Here is a 23405-nt window from a genome sequence, read left to right as displayed (position 1 = left end):
TTTTTTAGTACCTATTAAAGGTTTGTGATTTCATTTTGATTTAGAAATTTTCTCTTTAGTTTTTTATTTCAAAGTTTTTATTATGTTATGTTTTTTTATTATATCTTGATTTTATAATTACAAACAATAAATATTTCTGTTAAATTTTAAGTGATTGCTCAATAATACTACAAAAATGTTGTAGGTACAATTTAGGCAGTGGGTAGTACAATTTAGGAAACCGGTTGCCTATATTGTACCTAATGTAAGCTTTTTTTCTAAAAGCAAATACAGGCACTTATGGTTTCCCAAAAAATGTTAAAAAAATTCTCGTGTTGTTAAAGATATTGAAAATCATCCCGCAAAAGTCCATTTTTCAAATCGAGTCAATATAAAAATGTTATGGTCAAAAAACTGCAACCCGGTACAATATAGGCAACTCTCCCCTACAAAGTTAAAGACAACATTTGAACGTAATTCATTATACTGAATGCTTTAATTCTTCCATTCGTCAGTAATTGACAAGTGTCACATGATTTTTGCTATTAAAAAAACTAAAGCGTTACTAAAAAGCCCGTTGCTAACTTCATCTCGTGACTAATGCGCATAAAGTCACCGCTTGTCAAGGTCAAGATCAAGTCATGGAATCATATGCGATAATGGCGTTTTAAACAGGAGTAGGACAAAATATTAATGAAAGAGATCATATTGAATTCTAAAATAAAAAATAAATAACTTGGGAAAGTCTTGAACTGTAAGAATTTTTTTTTACTTATAAGATGACGAAAATTACGTTATTTTTAACGTTTTATATATTTTTTAAAATTTAATTTAATGAGAAAAATACTAAATATGGAAATATGGAGGGATAGAGGATTTATTACAGAATGCTGAGCAATTAGCATGAAAGCAACGTTAACACTTAACAGGGGGAAAAATTATGAAGTGAAAATTTTTTTGTGAAGAAAGCAAATATAGCGCCTTATTGGAATTTGTTGAAATAAAAAAAAAGATAATTTTTGGGCAGATTCTATCGGGTGTTTTTAAATTTATTCTCAAATTAAGCGTTGAAGAATCTATTGTGAACGCACCACGAATTACTGATCTGATCACGGATCAGCTATTTAAATCTAACCTCACTTTTTGCGTTGTGTGTGTTTTTACTGTGGAGTGGTAGTTACGTTCACAATCGACTCTTCAACGCCAACTTTGAGGATACATTTAAATGAACACCCGATACAAGGACACAAAATGAAACATTTGAAAAACCTGTACAAAACAATCTGAAAAAGAGAAGCATCAACAAAAGGGAATAAAAACAAATGTACTAAAAGAATAATGGAAGGTTTTCTAATAAAATAGAATCGAGTTATAATCTGAAAACTATTTTGAAAAGAAAAAATAACGTAGGCACTAATCTTAGTATTTTTCTTCGAAGATAATGTAATAATAAAGAAGAAAACAAATTTAATGATCTACAAAAATTGTAAAAAATAAGATATTTAAAATAAATAAAGAATGAAAATAGAAGTAAACGAAATTGCAATAGAACTGATGTAAAAGAGGCAAACTTTCTAATAAAGAAGAAGAAGAAGAAGAAGAAGAAGAAGGGGGATCTAATAGAAGAATGTTAGCAGGATAATAAACTGAAAAGAGAGCTTTTGACAGAAAAAAAGTATACTTCCTTGCATAAAACTCCGAACATTTAGACGGAGTTGTCAGACTTTATTGAAGTTTTCATCAACAACACACTTAAAAGCAAGGATGAAATTATTAAAATTTAACCAAAACATTTCTATCGTTATTATTTTTTTGCTCTCCTTCGTTTTAAATGATCTGCTCGGTGAAGGTTATTTCTAAAGTTATCTGCAGTTGCTAATTGAGATTTTCACAATTTTTGTGTTTCTAAAGTGTTGAAAAATGCTAGACGGGGTAAACAGTGAGTTTGAAAGAGATCGGATTATTGGCACGAGAGACGTAGCAACAGAGTTCCAAAAGTGTGCCAGACAGATTAGGAATTATTGGCTGAGAGGTTTACAATGTACAATTTCCATGGCATCTGTTTTTCTCTGATTAAGAGCTTTTGGACTTTGTTTGTGCAGATGGTTCTGTCTTCTATCGCTGCAGGTTCTTCTGACATTTATTCAATAAATAAAATTCATTTTGATAAAACGTAAAACAATAAGAGGGAAAACTGGTGAAAGGTTAACAATACAAAATTAATAATCTGTTTTAGGAAAAGAAATACCAGAAAAGGATTTGAAAAAGACGAACAAAATGGGAGAATAAGAAACTGAAAATAGTAGATTATTCAGTAAGAGTAGAAGTGAGTCTTTTTGTGCTAAGCTCAGAGATTAAAGACCGAGACAAAGTCGAGATCGCAACAGGGCGAAGCACAAAAAGACCTTCTACTCTGAATGATACAGGCTGTCTTATAAAAAACGACCCACGCTATAACTTTGCTATTGATAACCCAAATGGAAAAAATTATACTGGAAACGAAATGGCCCTAAAAACGCTAGAAACCTAAGTGATCATATAATTTTTATACCATCTACCCATTTATGGGCAATGGGCAACTTTTATTTTTCAAATGGTAACCTATAATTTTTCTTATTGATTCTGTTAGAGTTTTTTTTTCTGATTGTAATGGCATAAAAAAACTATATCCTTTGATAACAAAACTTCCGAGAAAAAAAGGAAAATATGTTATATCAAAATTAGATCTATCATTATTTCGTAAACGAAAATTTGTTGGTAGTGTGCTGGACTTCACTTAAATGTCAATTTTACGCACGTTTCATGTTGGAAATTTTATTTATTTAATTATAATTTATAAAAATCATTGAATAATGGAGATCGGTTAACTTGATTTTGTCATTAATAAACAAATCTAATTTAGTAAAGTCTACTAAAGTCTAAAGGTTACTTTTTAACGTTGAACGGCCATCTTGCTATTTTTCATTTTGACATCTGTCATTCGTACTTATGGGCGATTCGTAGCACCACAGTGGCGCCGGTTAAATATTAGGATATAATTTCATCGTGCGTGCTTTAAAGGCTTCCTTATAAACTTGTATCATAATATACAATTCTTTTTATTTTCCATTTACACACTCTTATAGAATTTGAAAAAAAAACGAAATCTTTTACCAGTGGACTTTTTTGTTATCTCTTTTAGTTTTCGAGATATAAGCGAAAACAATAAAAAACTCCGGGTTTATACCGGGCCGGCCTAGATTCCGGGAGTAATGTAAGAAAACCTTAGTCAGTGCCTTTAGTCGCCCTACGCGGGGCACACCGCATGGTGCACCCTGTAAGAAAGAATCCCATTTGGATTTTATTTAGAAAAAATAAAATTCTCTTGATTTTTGTCCCAACACAGAATTTTTGAAAATCTGTAGAACCCTCCCAAAACCGTACCACGGAACAAAACCAGGAGGTACATCACGCCTGAACCATAACTGAGCAATATCACATTATTGCGCAATGATTCCACAGCCAGGTACTCCAGAACCATCGCGGCAACATCCTGTCCCATAGCTGTACAATTCCTTCCATTTTTTTTTGGGTCTGTTCTTGATGACACAACGAAATTAGAACCATCGCTGGTCGCAACTCAACAAGTACCGTAATGATCCGTCGGCTCTTATCGGCAGAGAGTATACTCCATCTTGGAGCATCCAATCCGAAATGACCGGCTGAAAAGCGAAAGCTGCAAGCTCCATCCCCCACCCGTCGCCTGAAAAACACCACAACATCCCATCCAATCTTGTCGCAGGCAATTTTCTTGATAATTCAGTACCTCCGGTGCGCGCCACATCAATTCGATCGCACTATCAAGATTGCTCTGGACACGGCCATGTTGATTCGCGATCGTCATTTTTTCACGAGGGTGAAGCGACGTCGCACGTGTCCGTTTTTTCCTAGTGTTTCTCCAGCGGTTCGGATTTAGTTTTCGACTTTCCAGGTGAGTTCGATAATTATTCGCCGTGCAATAATCCACCGGAAATTTAATATCAATTAGGGATGCGTCTAGAGTTACGGCCAATTTTTCTTCCCAAATAAATTGTACAAGTCGGGGTGAATTGGAAGGGGTGCAGATCCAGAGCTGCGTCTAAATGCCACATTATTCCTCTCCCCAAATATTTATCGGCCGATAATGTTATTTTTGATTGGGTAAACATGGGACGCTTGACATGAAAAGTATGGATTCGCGAATTAAATTGTTGGTTGGCGACTGTTCGGGATTCTTCTTTGTGGCTTGTTTATTTTTCCCGCGAAAATTTTCCGCCTGTTTCATATTTTACGAGGCGGGTTTATGTTTCTAAATTTGTGCGATCGAGTCTGGCCAGATGATTTGCTCATTTTTTATGAATTCTAAAATATATTTGCATTTACTGTTCAAAGAACGCTTCTGAAACAATATTTAAAAAGTACAATTTCATATTTAAAAACGGTAAGTTTAGTTTTTCCTTTTTTTTGACTGTTTTCAAGGAAACCACATTCCGTAAAAATTTCCTCTAAAGTTCTGTAAACAACATTCTAGCATTAATTATTTGTAGTTAAAGCTCGAAATGTTTTTTTTTTGTGCAACCGTACGCGAAACAAGCACTTCGCGTACCTAAAACAGGCCGCGAAATCCAAATTCGTGGCCGTTGCTTTTAATGACGGTCGTTAAAGTAAACGTTTTATTATTTGATAAAAAAATTTACGATCCTCGAGATTGTCTGCCTCGGCCGCAAGCGGCCTCGGCGACAATTTTTCTCTCGGTCCGTTAAAGAATGATTTCGCGGCCTTGACATACAAATAACTATTTTTTGAATATTTTGAAATATAAAATACAACTTTATCAACATTGTTTTTATACTTTTTTTGTGGCTTTCTGCTTTCTGTTTTTTTCATTCTGTTTTCACGAATCCATAGATTTACATTTAATTATCTCAACTTTTCTTTTATCATACTCGAATTTTCTCGCGGCTTGCTTTTCGTTTTGTTTTGATCGCATTTCTTCGAAACTTTCTCCCTAATGAAAACGGTCGGCATCAAAAATAAATGCGAAACTAATTGAATTACCCCTCCAATTTTAGAATATGACAAATAAACTCATTATCGATTTCGCCTTTCATCGCGACGACATGCAACGCATCATTTTTTCATTCAATTACCCAAGTGCGGCAATTACCCCTGGCTCGTCGTGAGACGAACTGTACTCTGCATTCTGGGCCAATGCTGTTCGCAGGACCCCAAGTGGGGGACAAGGGCGCCATGCCGAACCTGATGCATCTCCTGCAAATGGCCAGATCATGGCGGATCGACGCCGAAGAACCGGCGACAAGAATCGGTTCCTCGACGCCCATCATCACGGTGCTGCCCTCGGTGGAAGTGCCCGAGAAGATACACATCTACCCGGAGGACAAGGCGGAGGCGCCGGAGCAGGACCGCACTCGCCCCAACCCTATCGTGAGTAATCGAATCTCCATCCAGAGATTAGTCGCTGTTTGTTCACGACTAATTAGCGTTGCGATAACGCGACAATCATATTTTCCCATGTTGGAGTGCTCGATTAGGTTGTTGCTTTATGGCGACCATATGGCGTCCGATATGGGCACCCTGCGCCATACGCCATAACGCTTCTTCATCATTTTATGATTGCTGATATTAAAAGTTACGACGTTTTCAAATTTAGAACAACTACAACAACTCTTCATTTTATATCATTTCCAAAAAAAAACATGCACGTTAATTGGACTCCAATCACAAACACTCTAAACTTGGACGACAGACCCAAATCCATTATTCATTCATGTCAATGTTACGTATCTAGCATTGCTTTCACACCAATCAAAATCACTTCATCAATAATAATCCTTACGTTACTCTACGTACGTAAACGCGTGTAAGTCGTGGCTCCATTTCTATTTAATTCTGCGCTGTCGATCTTTCGTTTACGCTTATGCCAAAACAAGACTGTGTTACGTTACGTTGTGGAATGTCGTAATGTTGTGTATGAAATTAAGTCCCGACTACGCTGCTGCAACGCAAGACGTCAAAAATGAATTTGTTATGTTGATACGACGAGAGTTTATCATTCTGTGAGTTTAATCTTGTAATTAATGTTTGTTTTGAAACTGGCGCCAATAAATCAAGTTCTAAATAATATTTATGATTCGTAAGAAACGTGTCGAGTCACAGTTTAAGAGCATTAAAAAAAAGAAACAAAATAAATGCGGTGATTTTAATAGTACAGATTTTTTGAACTGTCCCCGGTCGAAAAGTGGGCGCGTAAATATTTTATTTGGGTGATTGGAGTTGAGAGCACTTCCTGGGAACCTTGCCAAAAATACTACTAAAAATATTGGTGATTATCATAATGAAATTTTCTGTATAATTAGTTATAATCTAATCTAATCTAAATGTGTCAGTGCTATTGTTACGGACACAATCTGGAGTCTACTCCTGTAAAGCTCAATTGAGAGTGACGCAGCCGTAGGGATCACTTAAAATCTCCAAGAACAATTTACGCTGCCGAATGAGAAACTGTAAAGTACTGGTCACAGATTTCTGTTAAGCTCGATTTACAATTTACGTAACGTTACGTTGGGATGTAAGCGCAAACGTAATGTCTGCGTTAGACGTAACGTATTATACTTCTTGGAAAAGTATTTGTATTTTGCCTCATTCGCAGTTTCAGTTTATTTAATTACTTAACCGTAATCATAAGCGTACTCATCAGAAAATTGTAACGCACCGCAACGTAGTTTTAGTGCTATTTCGTGTAACGCAGCGACTAAGGTCGCTGTAAATGCAGCATTAAAGCACGTGATGTCACACTATTTTAAAGCACGCAGTGGCGACCGCATAACGTAACGTAACGCGACGTACAAGAGCAAATTGTCATTTGGCGAATAAACTTTGAGAAAAATATGTTTTGGAGTTTGTCTCAGGAAGTGATTTTTTTTCAGAATTGGCTGATGTTCTCGATCCGGTCAATCTTGCCTTCCTCGGGAGAAAAGGGGGTCCCCGGCTCTCCCAGCGAGCTGCAGAACATGCTGCCGTCATCCGTGAAAGTGCACCGGCTGAGCAACGCCGCCAAGCCGCCAGAGGACAACGGCGGCATCTGCCTGATGACCGAGAGTCCTTTCAGGATACTGAGGGTGAGGGAAATGAACACCGGCGCTTTCCAATTAATATCGGCCAGATCCGAAGTTTTAATTGATTGCGAAAACTGACACCGCTGGAGTACGGCGTAATGAGATTTTAACTAAGCCAATCGATTAAGACGGTCATGAATATTTTCTTCCGGGGAAATGAAATAAAAACATTTTTCGAAATGAGTGTCGAAATTGAGTGAAATTTGATGAGGATGGCGTGGAAAAAAGTATTTAATTAAGTGAGAAAAAACAGTAGGCGGTGCAAAGGTCATCATTACCTTTTATTATTCAGGAGGAGGGAGGGGTTGAGGTATTGATTAAGTAAAAAAAATTAATTAAGAAAATTAAGAGCGTCTCCCTCGAGAGTGCTTGAATGAAGGTATCTTCCACTTGGATATTTGAGGATATCGACAAGCAATAAAAGTAGTTTAGTTTATTTCCAATAGGTGCTGAAATACACTTAATCCACTTTGTACATTAGTTGTATTGTCTGCTACGTTGTTTTTTATTCTAGAAAAAAAAAACATAAAAATTACTTCACATTTTCCCACTTACGATATCTCTCTACTGAAATATAAATTTATTAATAAAGAGATTTTATATTTGTATTTAACATGAGGAAATTTAGAAAGCTACTTTGTGCCTAATAATCTTAAGCTAAATATTTTTGAGAAAAAATAATTTCTTCATATTCTTTATACAGGGTGTTTTACAATTATCGTATTCCAAGTTCGGGGCTTAGTAGGGGACATCCTGTTCACTAAGTAAAAATGTTAAAAAAAAATTTGCTGCCACTTTGAAAAAAATATCAAAGTTGCCAATATTTGTTCAAAAGTACCTGATTAATATTCTAGCTATGTTGTACTTCCCTTTTGAATAAAAATTGGAAAAATAAAACTTTTCTTTTTTCGAGATAAAGCTGTTTTTTTCAAGAAATGTCTTTTCATTTATATTTTAATATTTTACATAATCATCCTCACCATATTTCAAAATGAATGTCAACCATTTATATTTTTTATTTGAAGAAAACATGATGAAAAGTTTGAACCTTCAGACCCATATATCTTTGTAAAGACCCCCTATATTTTTTATTATATTTTTTGGAGATTCCTGAGATTTTTCTGTACAAGACCCCCGATTTGGAATACGTCAATTTTGCGACACCCTGTATATTTTAATTCAACGAAGTTTAAATAATTTCTTTACAATTCCCTTTTCAAAAAATAACGTGTTTATATTTTCCAAACATTTTAATTTAATGAGATTTAAATAATTTTTTTACGAAATTCTTACAGTTTTATAAAACATGAGGAATTTTTTTTTGGGACAAAATGTACATATACAGGGTGACTTTGAGTGTTGTGCAGATATTTCAACCAGTGGTAGAACTTCACAATAGGTAACGATTGAGGCAATAGTGCCTTATACAAATGTTTATATTTTTTGAGAAAAGGGGGGCTAAAAGTTTTTCAAAACAAGTTTGGAAGCTCTGAATTTTATGAAAAAATGGGTCAAAAAACTTTGACAAGAATTTAAATCACAAATGGCTTTCACCAACCTGGAGAAAACCGCTTTGGTTTTGATCCGAATCCCGTGGACATTCAGAGCCAGCACGGTGAAAGGTTTCCTCAAAGGATACTTTCTAATGCACGAACCTTTGTAAACGTTGTGCAGCATCTTCGCGATTTCGGGCGTTTAGAAATGAATAAGCGCTGTCTTGGCCGCCCTTTGTTGTTTTCTGAATAAGTACCATTTTATCATCACTTTACAAATCTTATCAAAGATTTATGATGAAACTCAAAAATTTAAAAGGGATATACAGATTTTCGAGCCTAATAAGTCAGTTATTTTCCAGCGGATTTTTGTGAAATTTAAAGTTCAGATAGTTTAGACGGAAAAGGTTAAAATCCCATTAATGCAATCACCCAAGTCTTAAAAACTTAATTTTTACATGCCTTTTTAAAATCTTGAATCAATTAAGATTTATATAAAAAATTGATCGTCAATAAAAAATGCTGTACGGGAAAACTCGTCCTTGAAAGACGTCTGGTTTGCAAGAAAAAAGCAAAAAACTGTGTTAAACGTGGCTGCAAATGCAAAAACGTAGGCGCGTATGAAACAAACGCGCAATTTTGCAGAATTTTGGTCATCCCTTTTCGCGGAAGCGCAGGTGACGTATTTGACGTTTATCTTGCTAACCTTACAAACACTTACAAAGTTAAAGACAACATTTGGACGTAATTTATTATACTGGATGCTTTAATTCTTCCATAAAGGACTAAAACACGATCGGGATATTTTAACAAGGTAATTTAGTTCACGTACGCTTCCTGTGTCTTCAGATAAATTGACGACTCTCTTAACTTTACATTTTGTAAAGCCTACATTTGGATAGTGTTCCACGAGAAAACGAACTGTCAGTGAAGTTCTTACGACACTCTCCATATGCAATTTTTTTTTCCTTTTTCAACAATATTGAAATTTCTGCCGCTGTAGTCTATATTTAGAGTATTTTCAATAAATTTTCACAATTTGACGTTTCTAATAAAGCGCGCCCAATTTTGACAGATTTTAAAAAGTGTACAAAATGTTGCTTGGCAATTAATCATCAATTATTTCAAAAGGTAACTGCTCAAATACCTTCAAATTTTACATTGAATTTTTAACGACAAAATCTAATCTTTTCGTTGAATCAGACAAGTGATTTACTTAATTGTTTGTGTAGACCCCTATTTTTTAATGTTTAACAATCTAATAATAATCGCGCATAATTTTCGATAAAGGAAATATCTGTTAAAATTACATTTTTTAACTTGAGGTAAGTTTATTATTACTAATTGAACCTTCAGGGTCTGCATTTTAAATTTCATAAAAATCCGTTGGCAAATAACCGAGACATTAGGCTCGAAAGTCTTAGCTGAGACAGCCTGTATACAGGGTGATTTACGAGGAATAATGAGCCCGATGTAATAGAAAATGCAACCTGCAATTCATCAGGAGAAAAACCCGGACATTTACCGCTTCGATGTCAGGCTTTTTGTTCCAATGTATTGTGGGTTGCATTTTCTATTCCATCGGGCTCATTATTCCTCGTAAATCACCCTGTATAAAATGACAATGACGTAATTGGCAAAACGTTCAATCAAATGTCAAAGTTGAAAAACTTTCAGTTGTCTTTTAAAAAATGGACAATGGAGAAGCTGCTCCCACATTTTGTAGTCAATCAAAAATACTAAATCATATCCAAAACATTCTGTCGCTCTTTTGATTATCTTTAGAGTGTTTTGACCACAATTTTAAAGTGTCAATACAAGGCATTTCACGAGTGACAATGAGCCCGGCGGAAAATGCAACCCACAATACATTTCCAAAATTAACGTTGCTATTTTAAATATCGTATAGTTTTAAAATGAAATTATGAATCCATGATGGCTTTGATTGGATTAATTTTATTTGTCACAACTGACATTTACGAAAAAGTTAAAATACGACGATTAAAATGTATTCGAAGTATGAAAAAAACAGAATGTGTCGTAAAGACGCACGATAGAAGTGAAACTTTTGTATTACAGGGAAACATTGTAATTATTCATCAATCATTTTTAAATAGCATATTCACAACAAAATTGTATATTTTAATGAAGAAAATTATAAACAACGATAACACTAAACAATATCGAAATGCGTAACTCATTGTTCATTTTTAAGCGTCCAAATTAAAGAGAAGACATTATCGATAAATGCCGTGAGTGTGAAAAAGACAGAGACACTGCTTCCACTCGACCCAATAGTGTTTACCCCCACCATTTTTCGTCACACAAAAAGGTTGCCGATCAGAATTTCAAGACCCTCCCATAAAAAGTTTCACTTCAAAAACAGACATGGCGAATGTAATAAAAATGCTTCAACCGTTGCGAGTTTATTCACACAACAAACATTTTCCCAAAAACTCGTAGCTTTTTCATTATTTCATTTAACCAAGCGAATGACGTTTATGACAAAATTTACGAAACTGCACAGCTATGTTTTAAAATTTTTAAACTATGCAGATATATTGTGGGTTGCATTTTCAACTCCGTCGAGCTCATTATCACGTGTGAAATACCCTGTATACACTATACTGTACACACCCTGTATACACTATAAATTATTACAACAGAATTGATTATTTCCCCGGTTAGGCAACCCAACATACACTCCAATTATTAAAATTACCAATTTCGAGAGGGCGGCCTCTGTAATTTGCTCTTATGTGTGTAAAACCGACAGACAATTCGTAGTAACGCGTCAATACCCACGCACTTTTATTTATCTGATGTAAAACAAACATCCCCAGACACACCCTCACCTAAACGAATAATTACTCCAGCACGCACTCACTTTGGTTCTTTTGTCCTCACCGTTCACACGCAAATCGGCGCGTCTTTTCCCTTTCTTTCGAACATGCAGGGTGAAAATAAGTGGTGGAGGGCGATCGACATTGCCAGAACCTCGATCAACCAAGTGAGTAGTGTCGTATACTCTTTTCCCTCTCCCTTGTGAGTTTTACGAGATCACGTCTTCCTGCCAAACAATAATGTCATTTTTCCTCGTGTGTCAATAATGGAGCTGTCGTGGCGGCGACAACCGCGAGAAAATGCCAATTTCACACTTCCATTTATATTTATTGCAGCGTAGACGGGTGCATCAAGACGCTTTCACGTTGATGTCATTTTCGTAAAAACAAAACGAAATGCCCTTGATTTTATTGCGTTATTTTCACCCTTTCTCCCTTCTCCACCGCTTTCGCATCCAGTCCATTCACCTTATTTTTACCCTTGCAGATTTTTATTTTTATTAAATCTTACTTTTATTAAATTTGTTAAGATGTCGGACCCGACCCAAAATGGAACCGCGGGAGTGCATCCGGCGGTGCGGAGCCCGGAAAGTACTTAGTTTTATTTTATGCTGCTGTTCTAATGTAAAATTTACAGTGCAATAAAGCTCATCAATAATGCAGTTGTTCTGCAATACAGCTGCACAGAGTGATTTCAAATAAATGATTTTTTTCTATTATTTTTGAAAAAAAAATTGTACTGTTGACGCCAAAAGAGAATTTGCGTTTGATCGTGCATCCCGGAAACTTCAGCAAAACGTTTCGTCTGAGAGGTTTGTTTATGTTCCGGAGCCGAACAAATGCTCCGGGGAGTGCCGGAATTTTCATCGCTTCTTCCGGAGTTATCATTGTATTCACCCACACATCTACACGACAAAGCTCTTAATTTACCGCTGCATTTTACGACCTCGCAGGATTATTATATTTACGCGGCTGCGGCCTGAATGCCGCCGCGCTGTCAAAATTGCTTCACCAAACAAAGCGACTAATCAAGGAAACACGAGGATTAATTAAAGCGAACAAACAAAATTGTTTGGTTTGTGGTTTCGGAACAAAGGTCTGGGTGTGTTGTACGTCGTATTTGCATGTTAAGAAGTATTGGGAATAAGTGAAGAACACGATACTCGATGTTCAGACAAGGTCCTGCGAAAGTTCAGATTCGGCGTAGTGAGGGAGAAGGATAGTAAAAGCGCAATCCTTCGGCTGGCGGCAGTCGTTCGGTCGGTGGTGTCGCGAGGACTAGAAATTTCTTGGCGTCGTTCTGGTTCAAGTTCAAGTTTAACAACGAACAAAGATGGCTGTTTGTGGTCCAGTTAGAACCGCCAAGCAGTGGTCGAAGTTACTCAGATTTCAAACTTTCTACAAGAAGCCGTCCGTTCAAGAAATCAACGAGCTCATGGCGGTAAGGGCGCTGGTTACTCCCAAAGATATTTTTTCTCCAGATGGTTTTTTCAGCAACCCTGAAAGAAATTAATCCCTTTTATCATAATATGTAAAATCTTCACGAGCGCCTTCTCAGAAATATTTTTTTCTTGTGTTTAAATTATTTCTGATTCACACTTTACAAAAATGTATTGTCACTGTTTTCCTTTTACTAATTTTTTAAAATTATTTTCATTTCCTGAATCCTCAAAGCCTTGAAACATTAATTACAACACATTCTTTTGATAAACAACGAAATTTGTAGAAATCCAGGGAGATTCATTCACGCTACAAAATTATTTCATTATTAATTAAATTAGTATTTTTAGTAAAATAATCTATAAACTACGAATTTGTAAGTGTTTTGAAAAGTAATATACTGTAACTAAATTTAACGTAATCTTTGTAATTTTTGCATAAGCGATGATACGTTTTTGTTAGTTACTAATTGGTAAAATTAGTAAAATCTAATTTAAATTTCGTCCGACTTTAATTTTTCATTAATCTGACTTAATTGTTGTAACTTATTAATGAAGACATTTTAACCAGTAATTAGAAGGTTCCTTTTTTAGATTTTTTTATCTTGTTATGAATTAATTTATCTGAGTAATTTATTAACGCATTATCAATCGCAGTAATTAATTTAAAACGATTTAATTTTACATTTCTACATTTATTAGGAGTTTTCAGTTGCGATTAATTAACAGAATTAGTAAAATTCTGTTTTCCAGTAAATTACTAATTTTTAAATTAGTAAAACTTGTACTAATTTACCAATTCGTAAAATTATAGTATGTACATTTTTTATTTATTATCATTTAATTGCACTATTTTGTATCTAAATTTTTAATCTCTTTGGCAATTTTTCAAAATTTTTGCTAATTTATTTTTTCATAAAGTGTGAAACTCCATTATCCGGTCACATAACAGTCTAGAAAGTTCCACCAAACTCTTATTACATCCCAAACTCAGTTTTATTTCCAAGGGACAATTTTTTCTGTGGAAACCCTCCACGAAGAATTTATATTTGCGTCTCCGGCGCCGCCAAATTTATAATTTTTTTTAAAAGCTTGTTGAGAATTTATCGGATCGTTCGAGAACTTTCTTTGGTATTTAGAGTGGAAGACAAAGACATAACATGAGACGTGATCGTGTTCTGTTTTCTTTTCATCTGAGAAATAAAATGTTTCTTTCGCAACAGGACACCGTATGATGTAACCTCTGATAACCCGGAAAGTAGATTGGGTAACATCAAAGAATAATTGGAACAGCCTGGAATTGACTTTTGTTCTTGTCGAAACAATTAATGTCGCGTAAGAGCTTTATTACTTGATTAAGTGGGTACCAGAACATTCGAAATGTTTTGTAATTTTACTAATTACAAAATATGTACATATACTAATTAATTGTTAATAATTAGAGAACAAATATAATTTTTAAGACAATTGTAAGTGGAAACTGCAATTGACGTATTAATTAATTAATTTCCCAAAATTAGTTTGAGCGAGTCGTTTCTTTTCAATTCGTGAAAGCTCGCCCTTCATTGTTTTTTCTCACGCCAAAGCTCGCAGCTTCTACCTTGAGAAGTATCCACGGATTAGGAGATCAAAGTTGTTCGCAAGTTCGGTGATTTCACAGCTTTTCAGGCTCCTGAAACTAAATTCCACGTTGGAGCTTTCGACCAACACTCGTGAAGTAATTACAAACTACCTGAAAATGATGCAGGTGCAATTTAATGCACATCTGTAGCGCAACCACCCCTTATGGCAGTATCGATTTTTCGCCGCCACCGAGTCACTTTTAATTCGGATCATCAACGCCCAAATCATATTTGGAAAGCTAATCACAAATATATCTGAAAAATCAGTGATTTATAACAACCTGTTGGATCGGGGGCGGCAGCTTTGCGATCCCCATTAACCCATCATTCACTACGCGTTACCGCCGCCGCTAATTATTTGTCACAGTTTCGGTCTTTTGTTTTGTGGTGGCGGCGCGAATATTTCCAAATTTACGAGTTGGCTTTCAGGTGGCGGAATGCGGCAATTTGGAGACCTTCCAGCGGCTGTATTTCGCCGATACGTCGAGATTAGGGATCAAGGACAGTCGGGGGCGGACGGCGGGTCATCAGGCGGCGGCTAAAAACAAGATTAATATTCTGCAATTCATCCTGTCGCAAGGAGGAGGTGAGTCTGGATGGCGCCGCTCGCACATTTTCACTCGCCCGTTTCCAGATCTGAACAGCCAGGATAACGCAGGGAACACACCCCTGCACGTTGCTGTCGAACACGAGTCACTGGATGCTGTCGATTTCCTGCTACAAGCGTGAGTAATCATTAGAGAGTGTTTGATGTGTGCGGGAATTCGCAACAAAGATTCAAATTTCAAACCAGCAGGAATTTCTTACTCGATTGTCTAGAGGTGACGTCGACTTCCTGCGACATCCTGAAAAAATGTGTGATGTGTGCAGGAATTCGCGACTTTAATGTACATATATTTAAAATTCGAAGCAGCAGGAATTGCTAAATCGATCAATTCTCTTCTCCTGCCAGAAAAGAGTTTTGTGTTTGCAGGAATTCTGGAACTTAATACAGATAGACGATTCGGAGCAGCAGGAATTTTTATTCGTTTGATAATGTCAAGTCGCAGAGCACAAATCTTTAAACGCTATCCATGTCCTGCTGCAAGAAAGTGTTTTGTGTGTGCAGGAATTTACAGTCTTAATACAAATGCAAAATTCGTAGCAGCAGGAATTTTTATTTAGGTTAATAATATTGAGCCGCAAAGCAAGGGATTCTAGAGGGTGTCAACTTCCTGCTACAACCTGAAAAAATATTTATTGTGCTCAGGTCAGGTCAGGTCAGGTCAGGTCAAGTCGATTTATAGTGTCAAGTGGCAGAGCACGAATAAGGACTCGTGCTTTCGTCTCGAGGCGACGTCGACTTCCTGCCACATCCTGAAAAAATGTCTGGTGTGTGCAGGAATTCGCAAAATTAATGTACATATATTCAAAATTCTAAGCAGCAGGAATTTATAAATCAATCAACTTCGCTTCCTCCTGCCAGAAAAGACTTTTGTGTTTGCAGGAATTCGCACCAGCAGGAATTTTTATTCGTTTAATAATGTCAAGTCGCAGAGCACACGTCTTTAAACGCTGTCGACGTCCTGCTACAACAAACTGCTTTGTGTGTGCAGGAATTTGCAGTCTTAATACAAAGCAGGAATTTCTATGTAGGTTAATAATATTGAGCGGCAAAGCAAGGGACTCTGGACGGTGTCAACCTCCTGCTACAACCTGAAAAAATATTTATTGTGTGCAGGAATTCAGTATTGTAAAATTCGGAGCAGCAGGAATTTGATTAGTTATGTCGAGCGCGAAAAATTGCGCACTCTGCAAGGATCAATTATCAACTGGTAAATATTACTCCTGTTTTCATCACGTTCCGGCACTTGCAACTTTTTTCTCCCAAGCGACAAGTCGCAACACAATTGCTGGGGTAATTTCAACTGAAACATTTTTTTTCGTGGTCTCGTCCCTCCTGTAAAATTGAATTTATCTCGGAACGATCTGTTTACGAGTCCGGACAAAGCGAATTCGATTTCAGTCTTTCAGACCTGTACTCCGAATAATTATTTTTGGGTCAGAGTTTTAGTCTGTGAATGGAAATTACATTTCTTTATGTAAATAAAACGTCAACGGAATTTATAAAGCTCGTCAAGATATGTGGAAAATCTGACAGAACAATTTGTTGCGCGAGCTTTCGTAATCTTTGAACGAAGAAAACTGTTTGACTCTCCAGATAAAGCGGAATCGATTTCATTTGTACGTCTTGTAATTATTTTTGCGCTTCAATCTTTCAACAGGAACAAATTGGATTTGCTCATCGTCTTTAAATAATATGTGAGCAGAGTTCATAAAGATCTAACAGGACTCACAGAAAACATCTGAAAGATTTGACAGAAGCAATTTATTGTGCGAACTCTGGTTTCTCTGCACCGAAGAAAAATGTCTAGGAAATTATTTTTACTCCCCAGAAAGTAGAGGAAAATTGCAGCTTTGCTAGTTTATGGCGGTAGAGGGCAAAACGTCATTACACCGGATAAAGCACGTACGTTGCGGTCTTTATTTGACTGTCGTGACCGTTTTATTTGTTGCGACTTTAAAGTGTCGTACGCGAGATCTCGCCGAGATAAATTTTATGTCGGGGAGGGGTAGTTCGTGAGATTGCGCCGCAAATAAGTCGGTTTGATGACCAATTAAAGTTGACGGAAACTCTCTTTAAGTTTTTAATGTGACTTGAGGATTTATATGAATGCGCTAGGACTTAAATCTGGACTTCCTGCTGGCTAACTCAAACTCCACGCATCCGTTCCATTTCTACATCTTCTAATTTCTATCAAATCTTCATCTATAGCTTCTGTTTAGTGTTCCTTTGGCATTTTTATTTATTTTTTATTTTTTGTATTTTCTGATTCCTTCCTCCGTTTCTTTCTTACGTTTTCAAGACCATGACACTTTATTGGTAAAATATTAAGACTTCACGTGAAACGCAGACATGTTAGACTGACACACATGTATCATATTTGACTAAGGCGTGCCGCAAGGTTCTACACCAGGACCAGCATTTTAAAGCGTGAAAATGAAAATATATAAAAATGAAATTCACAAATACAAAGGGACAAAAATTTACATTTATTTACAAACGATATAATATAGAATTTCCAATAAGAGGAGACTTTATTTCAGAGTTTTCCCCGTCTCAAATTAATTCAAAACTTTCAACGGTTAGTTAATTATTTTTAAAATTCTTCTTTCCTTTTATTACTCAACACTCGCTTTATCTCCTCCACCGCTCCTCCCTCAGTTTCCACCTCCCACTTAATTGTCGTCCGAAATTAATTTCGAATAACTTCATAACGATACTGTAATCCCCACAAAGCCCCAACTCCTCGCCACCCCCAACTCAAATAAAACTCGCAATTTGCATCGTAACAGCTTTCGTGGTTTGGACACGCATTGTGGAAAACTTCTGACACTTTATCAAGATCAACGGACAAGGAAAACTTCCTCCGAGAACTTCACAAATCGAATTTAGCGCAACTCCGTTGAGTTGCATTCTGCAGAAATGTTTGTGGTAATAATTAAATTTGCGCGAATCTAGCTTTTGTCTGGGGGTAATTAGGGAAAAATGCGACGGGGGTGGTTTGGACAAATTAATTGTGGCACGCGATTAAGACGTCAAAGGGTGATGATATCTGGTTATTGGACAGATAGTAATTTAGATGGAGGTAATTTGATGGGAGATTAGGGGCACGAATGTCACGAGGTCGGCTGGTTAGGGGTGCTGAAAAAAAAATATTTGGCGAGGTGGAAATTGAATAGATTTGAATCTTCGAAAGCAATAGACGTCATGATTGAAAGGGGTTAATATCACCCCCTCTCAGGTCTTGGCTAGAAGTGCCTGTAAAGGGAGATGTGGAGGGTTGGCCTCTCAATAAAATATTTTTACAACCCTTTGGGATCATTTTACTTCTATTCCTTTGTTTCTGAGATATTTTGAGTTGTATCAGAGTTCCCACCCTTATATTTGACCTTGCAGGGGTGTCATGACGAACATATTAAACGAGAAAAAACAAGCGGCCATCCACCTGGTAACCGAACTTAACAAGGTGGCGGTGTTGGAGGTGATGGGGCGGCACAAGGAGAAGATCGACATCCTGCAAGGGGGCGAGCACGGTCGAACCGCCCTCCACATCGCCGCCATCTACGACCACGAAGAGTGCGCCAGGATTTTGGTAAGTCTCCCCCGACCGATGGTCACATTCGAGCCACTACTTGCTTTTGTAGATATCCGTTTTCGACGCTTGTCCCCGCCGCCCCTGCAACAACGGCTACTACCCCATCCACGAGGCGGCGAAAAACGCCTCCTCCAAGACCTTGGAGATCTTCCTCCAGTGGGGGGAGTCCCGCGGGTGCTCCCGCGAAGAAATGATCTCGTTCTACGACTCGGAGGGCAACGTGCCGCTCCACTCGGCGGTCCACGGAGGCGACATCAAGGCCGTGGAGTTGTGCTTGCGTTCGGGGGCGAAGATCTCCACGCAGCAGCACGACTTGTCCACCCCCGTGCACCTGGCGTGCGCCCAGGGGGCCACGGACATCGTCAAGCTGATGTTCAAGATGCAGCCCGAGGAGAAGCTGCCCTGCTTGGCCTCGTGCGACGTCCAGAAGGTCCGGAGGAGTTAAATGTGAAGATTTGAGCTTCAACACTTTTTTGTGCAGATGACGCCGCTGCATTGCGCCGCCATGTTCGACCACCCCGAGATCGTGGAGTTTCTGGTCGCCGAGGGCGCCGATATCAACCCCATGGATAAGGAGAAGCGCTCGCCGCTCCTCCTCGCCGCCCTCAGAGGCGGCTGGAGGACCGTCCACGCGTTGATCAGACTGGGGGCTGACATCAATATCAAAGACGTCAACAGGCGGAATGTCTTGCATCTAGTGGTGATGAACGGGGGGCGGCTGGAGCAGTTCGCCACCGAAGTAAGCAAGGTAATCGCTCTTTCATTCAGTACAGGCGGCGGGAGCGCTCTGTGGTTGAAAGGGCACCAATCACGGCCGACGTGATTTTAGCTTTCAATTATCTTAATTGGGGGAGAATGATGAGGAATTTGTTGATACTCAATTAAAATCAATGGGGACACACGTGTTGCTACAACAAATTATCTTATATAAACAGCTTTCTATTGTTCTAAGTACATAAAAGAAAACGTTGAAAAACCGTTGATTATAATCGACCAATCGACGTTGCATTTTTGGGAAATTAATACGTTTTTGATACGTAGTGTGGAAACGTTTTCACGTAATGTAATTTTCTTACGATCAAACAACCATTTCCAAGATCATACTCGTATCTGATTTAACGTTTTTAATACGTTATAAATCGACGTTTTTTCAATGTATTTCTCTAACGTAAAATCAACCAATGCTGCTCTTCTCTCAGACCAAGTCGCAGTGCAGTCTTCTACAGTTGCTCAACGAGAAGGACATCAACGGATGCTCCCCCTTGCACTACGCCAGCAGAGAAGGACACATAAGAAGTCTCGAAAATCTGATCCGTTTGGGAGCCACCATCAACCTCAAAAACAACAACAACGAAAGCCCTCTACATTTCGCCGCAAGGTGAAGCTAGAATCCCCCTAGAATTCTTCTAGAATCGTATTTTGCAGATACGGTCGCTACAACACGGCTCGCCAGTTGTTAGACTCCGAAAAGGGTACCTTCATCATCAACGAAAGCGACGGAGAAGGTCTCACTCCTCTGCACATCGCCTCCAAACAAGGCCACACTAGAGTGGTGCAGCTCCTCCTCAACAGAGGAGCTCTGCTTCACCGTGACCACAACGGGCGTAACCCTCTACATCTGGCAGCCATGAACGGCTACACTCAAACAATTGAACTGCTGCTGTCCGTACACTCGCACCTTCTAGACCAAACGGACAAAGACGGCAACACTGCTTTGCATCTGGCCACCATGGAGAACAAACCCAACGCGATTGCGCTCCTTTTGTCGGTGAACTGCAAGCTTCTGTACAACCACATGGAGATGAGCGCTATCGACTACGCCATCTATTACAAGTTTCCGGAGGCGGCTTTGGCGATGGTGACTCACGAGGACAGGGCGCAAGAGGTCATGTCTTTGAAGTCCAGCAAGCATCCGTACGTCACGCTGGCGCTGATCGCGTCAATGCCGAGAGTGTTCGAAGCGGTGCAAGACAAGTGCATCACCAAAGCTAATTGCAAGAAAGATTCCAAGTCGTTTTACGTAGGTTCAGGTCTGGACAGTTAGAGGGACACTCACTTGTTTTCTTTCAGATCAAGTACAATTTCTCGGCTTTGCAGTGCTCCCAGTTTTACGCCGATATGGACCACAAGACCGGAGACGCCTTGACCATATCCAAACCCATCCCGCTACCAGCTCTCAACGTACGGGTACCACAAAGTACTTGTATTTTGGTACTATCGATTTTTTTCAGGCGATGGTGTCGCACGGAAGAGTCGAACTCCTCGCGCACCCTCTCAGTCAGAAGTACCTACAGATGAAATGGAACTCGTACGGGAAGTACTTCCATCTTGCCAACGTTCTCTTCTACAGTATTTTCCTCTTCTTCGTCACCTGTTTCTCGTACGAGATTATGCGGCACGAAGAGCAACCGAATATGAACAGTACTGTCAATCTGACCCACGATGTGAGTACCACCAGCAGTTTTGGTACCAAGAACTGTGGGTTTTTTGCAGGAGTACGTCAGCCTCAGCAAGTCCAACATTTTGAATGTGAAGATCACCCCAGTGATGTACATGAGTGCTGTGGCCATCATCAGCTACATAATCATCAACACCATACGGGAGATGATCCAGATGTACCAACAAAAGTATATGTATTTCATGGACCCCATCAATCTGGTCACGTGGATACTCTACTCGGCTGCGATTGTCATGGTCCTGCCCATCTTCTGGGGTACCATGTACGAACTCCAGTTCTCTTGCGCGTCAGTTACCGTGTTCCTCAGCTGGTTCAATCTTCTCCTCCTTCTGCAACGCTTCGACCAAGTCGGGATCTACGTGGTGATGTTCCTCGAGATATTACAGACACTCATCAAAGTACTCATGGTCTTCTCAATCCTGATCATCGCGTTCGGACTGGCCTTCTACATCCTACTGTCAAGGGTGAGTACTCGGCGAGCTTGATCGTTCAGTACCGAGTTGTTTTCCAGGGAGACCACCTCTCCTTCAAGACCATACCCATGAGTCTGGTGCGCACCTTCTCGATGATGCTCGGCGAAATCGACTTTCTCGGTACTTACGTCAAGCCGTACTATCTCACGACCGAGGAGGAGAGAATGTTTCTGCCCTTCCCAATCCCCGCTTTCTTCATCCTGGGACTGTTCATGGTACTGATGCCCATCCTCCTCATGAACCTGCTCATCGGTTTGGCCGTCGGGGATATCGAGTCGGTACGCAGGAACGCACAGTTGAAGAGACTCGCCATGCAGGTAGTACCAGAAGATTTGAGTGTTTTGGCGACAGGTACCAGTCGGGTACTGATTTTTGCAGGTGGTGCTGCACACCGAGCTCGAACGAAAACTGCCGAAGATGCTTTTGGAGCGCGTCGACAAGGGCGAACTGATCGAGTACCCGAACGATACCAAGTGCAAACTGGGCTTCTTCGACTCCATCTTACGCAAATGGTTCGGTAACCCCTTCTCAGACGAGGGTAAGTCACTTTTTCATCCACCATATGCCAATTTGCATGCTTTATTACAATTCTATCAATCTATTTTTTTACTTTGAAGCTAATGGACGCTTAGTACTGACGAGGACGAGTCACTTGAGCTGAGACTCGCCGGTCTTGAGCTTTAATAAAGCTTGCAATAGAGGTCACTATACAAAGCACAAAAGTCGAGTTGTAGCATGTTTTTATTACAGGGACCAACAAATACAGACAGTCTTACAGATCAAGATGGCGATCTCATGGTAGGCGCACGTATATGTATATTTTTCAATCCATCTTCCAAACCCTTTTGTTTACTTTTTTGTTGTCCTTTTTCACTGGTGCATGAATGCATGACTCTGCTTTTTTGCGACTCCATCTGTTCACTCTATCAGTACCGCGGCACGCGTCCGTTCTTGCTCACTTGATTTTTAAAGGTCTCGACATGGTGATGGAGAGCGGGGAGGACTACGTCGTCAACGAACTGGACAAGACCAAGAGGAAGCTGAAGGAGATCACCACGGCTCTGGAGACGCAACAGCAGTTTTTGAGGCTGATCGTGCAGGTTGGTACTGAATCGACAATCTAGGTACCATTTTAAATTGTCTGGGGTAGAAAATGGAAATCAAGACCGAAGCTGATGACGTCGACGAGGGTGTCTCCCCCAACGACCTCAACCCCATGACGGGACACGCGAGCAAGTGGACCTCGCCCAAGATCAGGAAGAAGCTGAGGTCGGTGGTCAGCTTCAACAATAAGGGCACATAGAGTAGTGCCAGCGTACTCTTGTTAGTTAAGATTTGTTCCCAAGTTGTTAGATAATTATCAATAAGACTAAGCTCTGCTGCAAAGCTGGTTCACTATTCAAGAGAGAGATTTTAACGAGAGAAACATATTTTTCTAGGGGAAAAGACATACCGAATTATTCATTCTTGTTAGATGTTATTAATGTTGTAGTACCTGATAGTTTGTCAATTATGGCAGAAAATATGACCATGTTGAGGAGTCGGGACCACGTAGCTTGAATCAAGGGGTAGTTACTTCATTCTTTCAATTTACTTCTAATTCTAAACGTAACAAAGAAGATTATTTCGTGTTTCAACAATCTAGGCAAGTTTTTGACAGTACGCCAGAAGCAACTAGATCTAGACGGCTTCTAATGAGAGTAATTTCCTCTGTGCCATATTCTCTGTCTCTCGATTTATCAATT

The 23405-nt window shown here is 38.9% G+C and overlaps 1 protein-coding gene across 5 annotated transcripts; it reads left to right on the top strand.

The window, feature by feature from the left end:
- Positions 1–3779: 3779 nt before the first annotated feature.
- TrpA1 (Transient receptor potential cation channel A1) lies at positions 3780–23332 on the top strand. 5 transcript variants are annotated; one of them, XM_069047269.1, is made up of 18 exons: positions 3780–3949; positions 5222–5442; positions 6945–7136; positions 14960–15116; positions 15165–15255; positions 18531–18726; positions 18779–19159; positions 19211–19468; positions 19929–20107; positions 20155–20749; positions 20800–20910; positions 20961–21173; positions 21223–21651; positions 21699–21977; positions 22039–22198; positions 22411–22458; positions 22633–22760; positions 22811–23332. In XM_069047269.1, exons 2-18 carry the CDS (start codon positions 5248–5250, stop codon positions 22961–22963), a joined length of 3765 nt encoding a protein of 1254 aa, XP_068903370.1. In that variant the 5' UTR covers positions 3780–3949; positions 5222–5247; the 3' UTR covers positions 22964–23332. The 5 variants fall into 5 exon arrangements, with proteins under 5 accessions (XP_068903370.1, XP_068903384.1, XP_068903364.1 ...); XM_069047263.1 differs by having other exon boundaries at positions 3781–3949; positions 19211–19477; XM_069047283.1 differs by lacking the exon at positions 22411–22458.
- The last annotated feature ends 73 nt before the right edge of the window (positions 23333–23405 follow it).

This window comes from Tenebrio molitor, chromosome 1 (assembly GCF_963966145.1).
Source record: "Tenebrio molitor chromosome 1, icTenMoli1.1, whole genome shotgun sequence".
Lineage (NCBI taxonomy): Eukaryota > Metazoa > Arthropoda > Insecta > Coleoptera > Tenebrionidae > Tenebrio > Tenebrio molitor.
Note: the sequence above shows the minus strand (reverse complement) of the source record. Positions and strands in the feature narration are given on the sequence as shown.

Excerpts from the sequence above, each read along its gene's own strand:
- TrpA1 (XM_069047263.1), top strand. The coding sequence starts at position 5,248 with ATGCCGAACCTGATGCATCTCCTGCAAATGGCCAGATCATGGCGGATC. Across the intron at positions 15,117-15,164 it reads CATCCTGTCGCAAGGAGGAG|ATCTGAACAGCCAGGATAAC; the intron begins GTGAGTCTGGAT and ends GCCCGTTTCCAG. Across the intron at positions 21,978-22,038 it reads TGAAGAGACTCGCCATGCAG|GTGGTGCTGCACACCGAGCT; the intron begins GTAGTACCAGAA and ends TGATTTTTGCAG.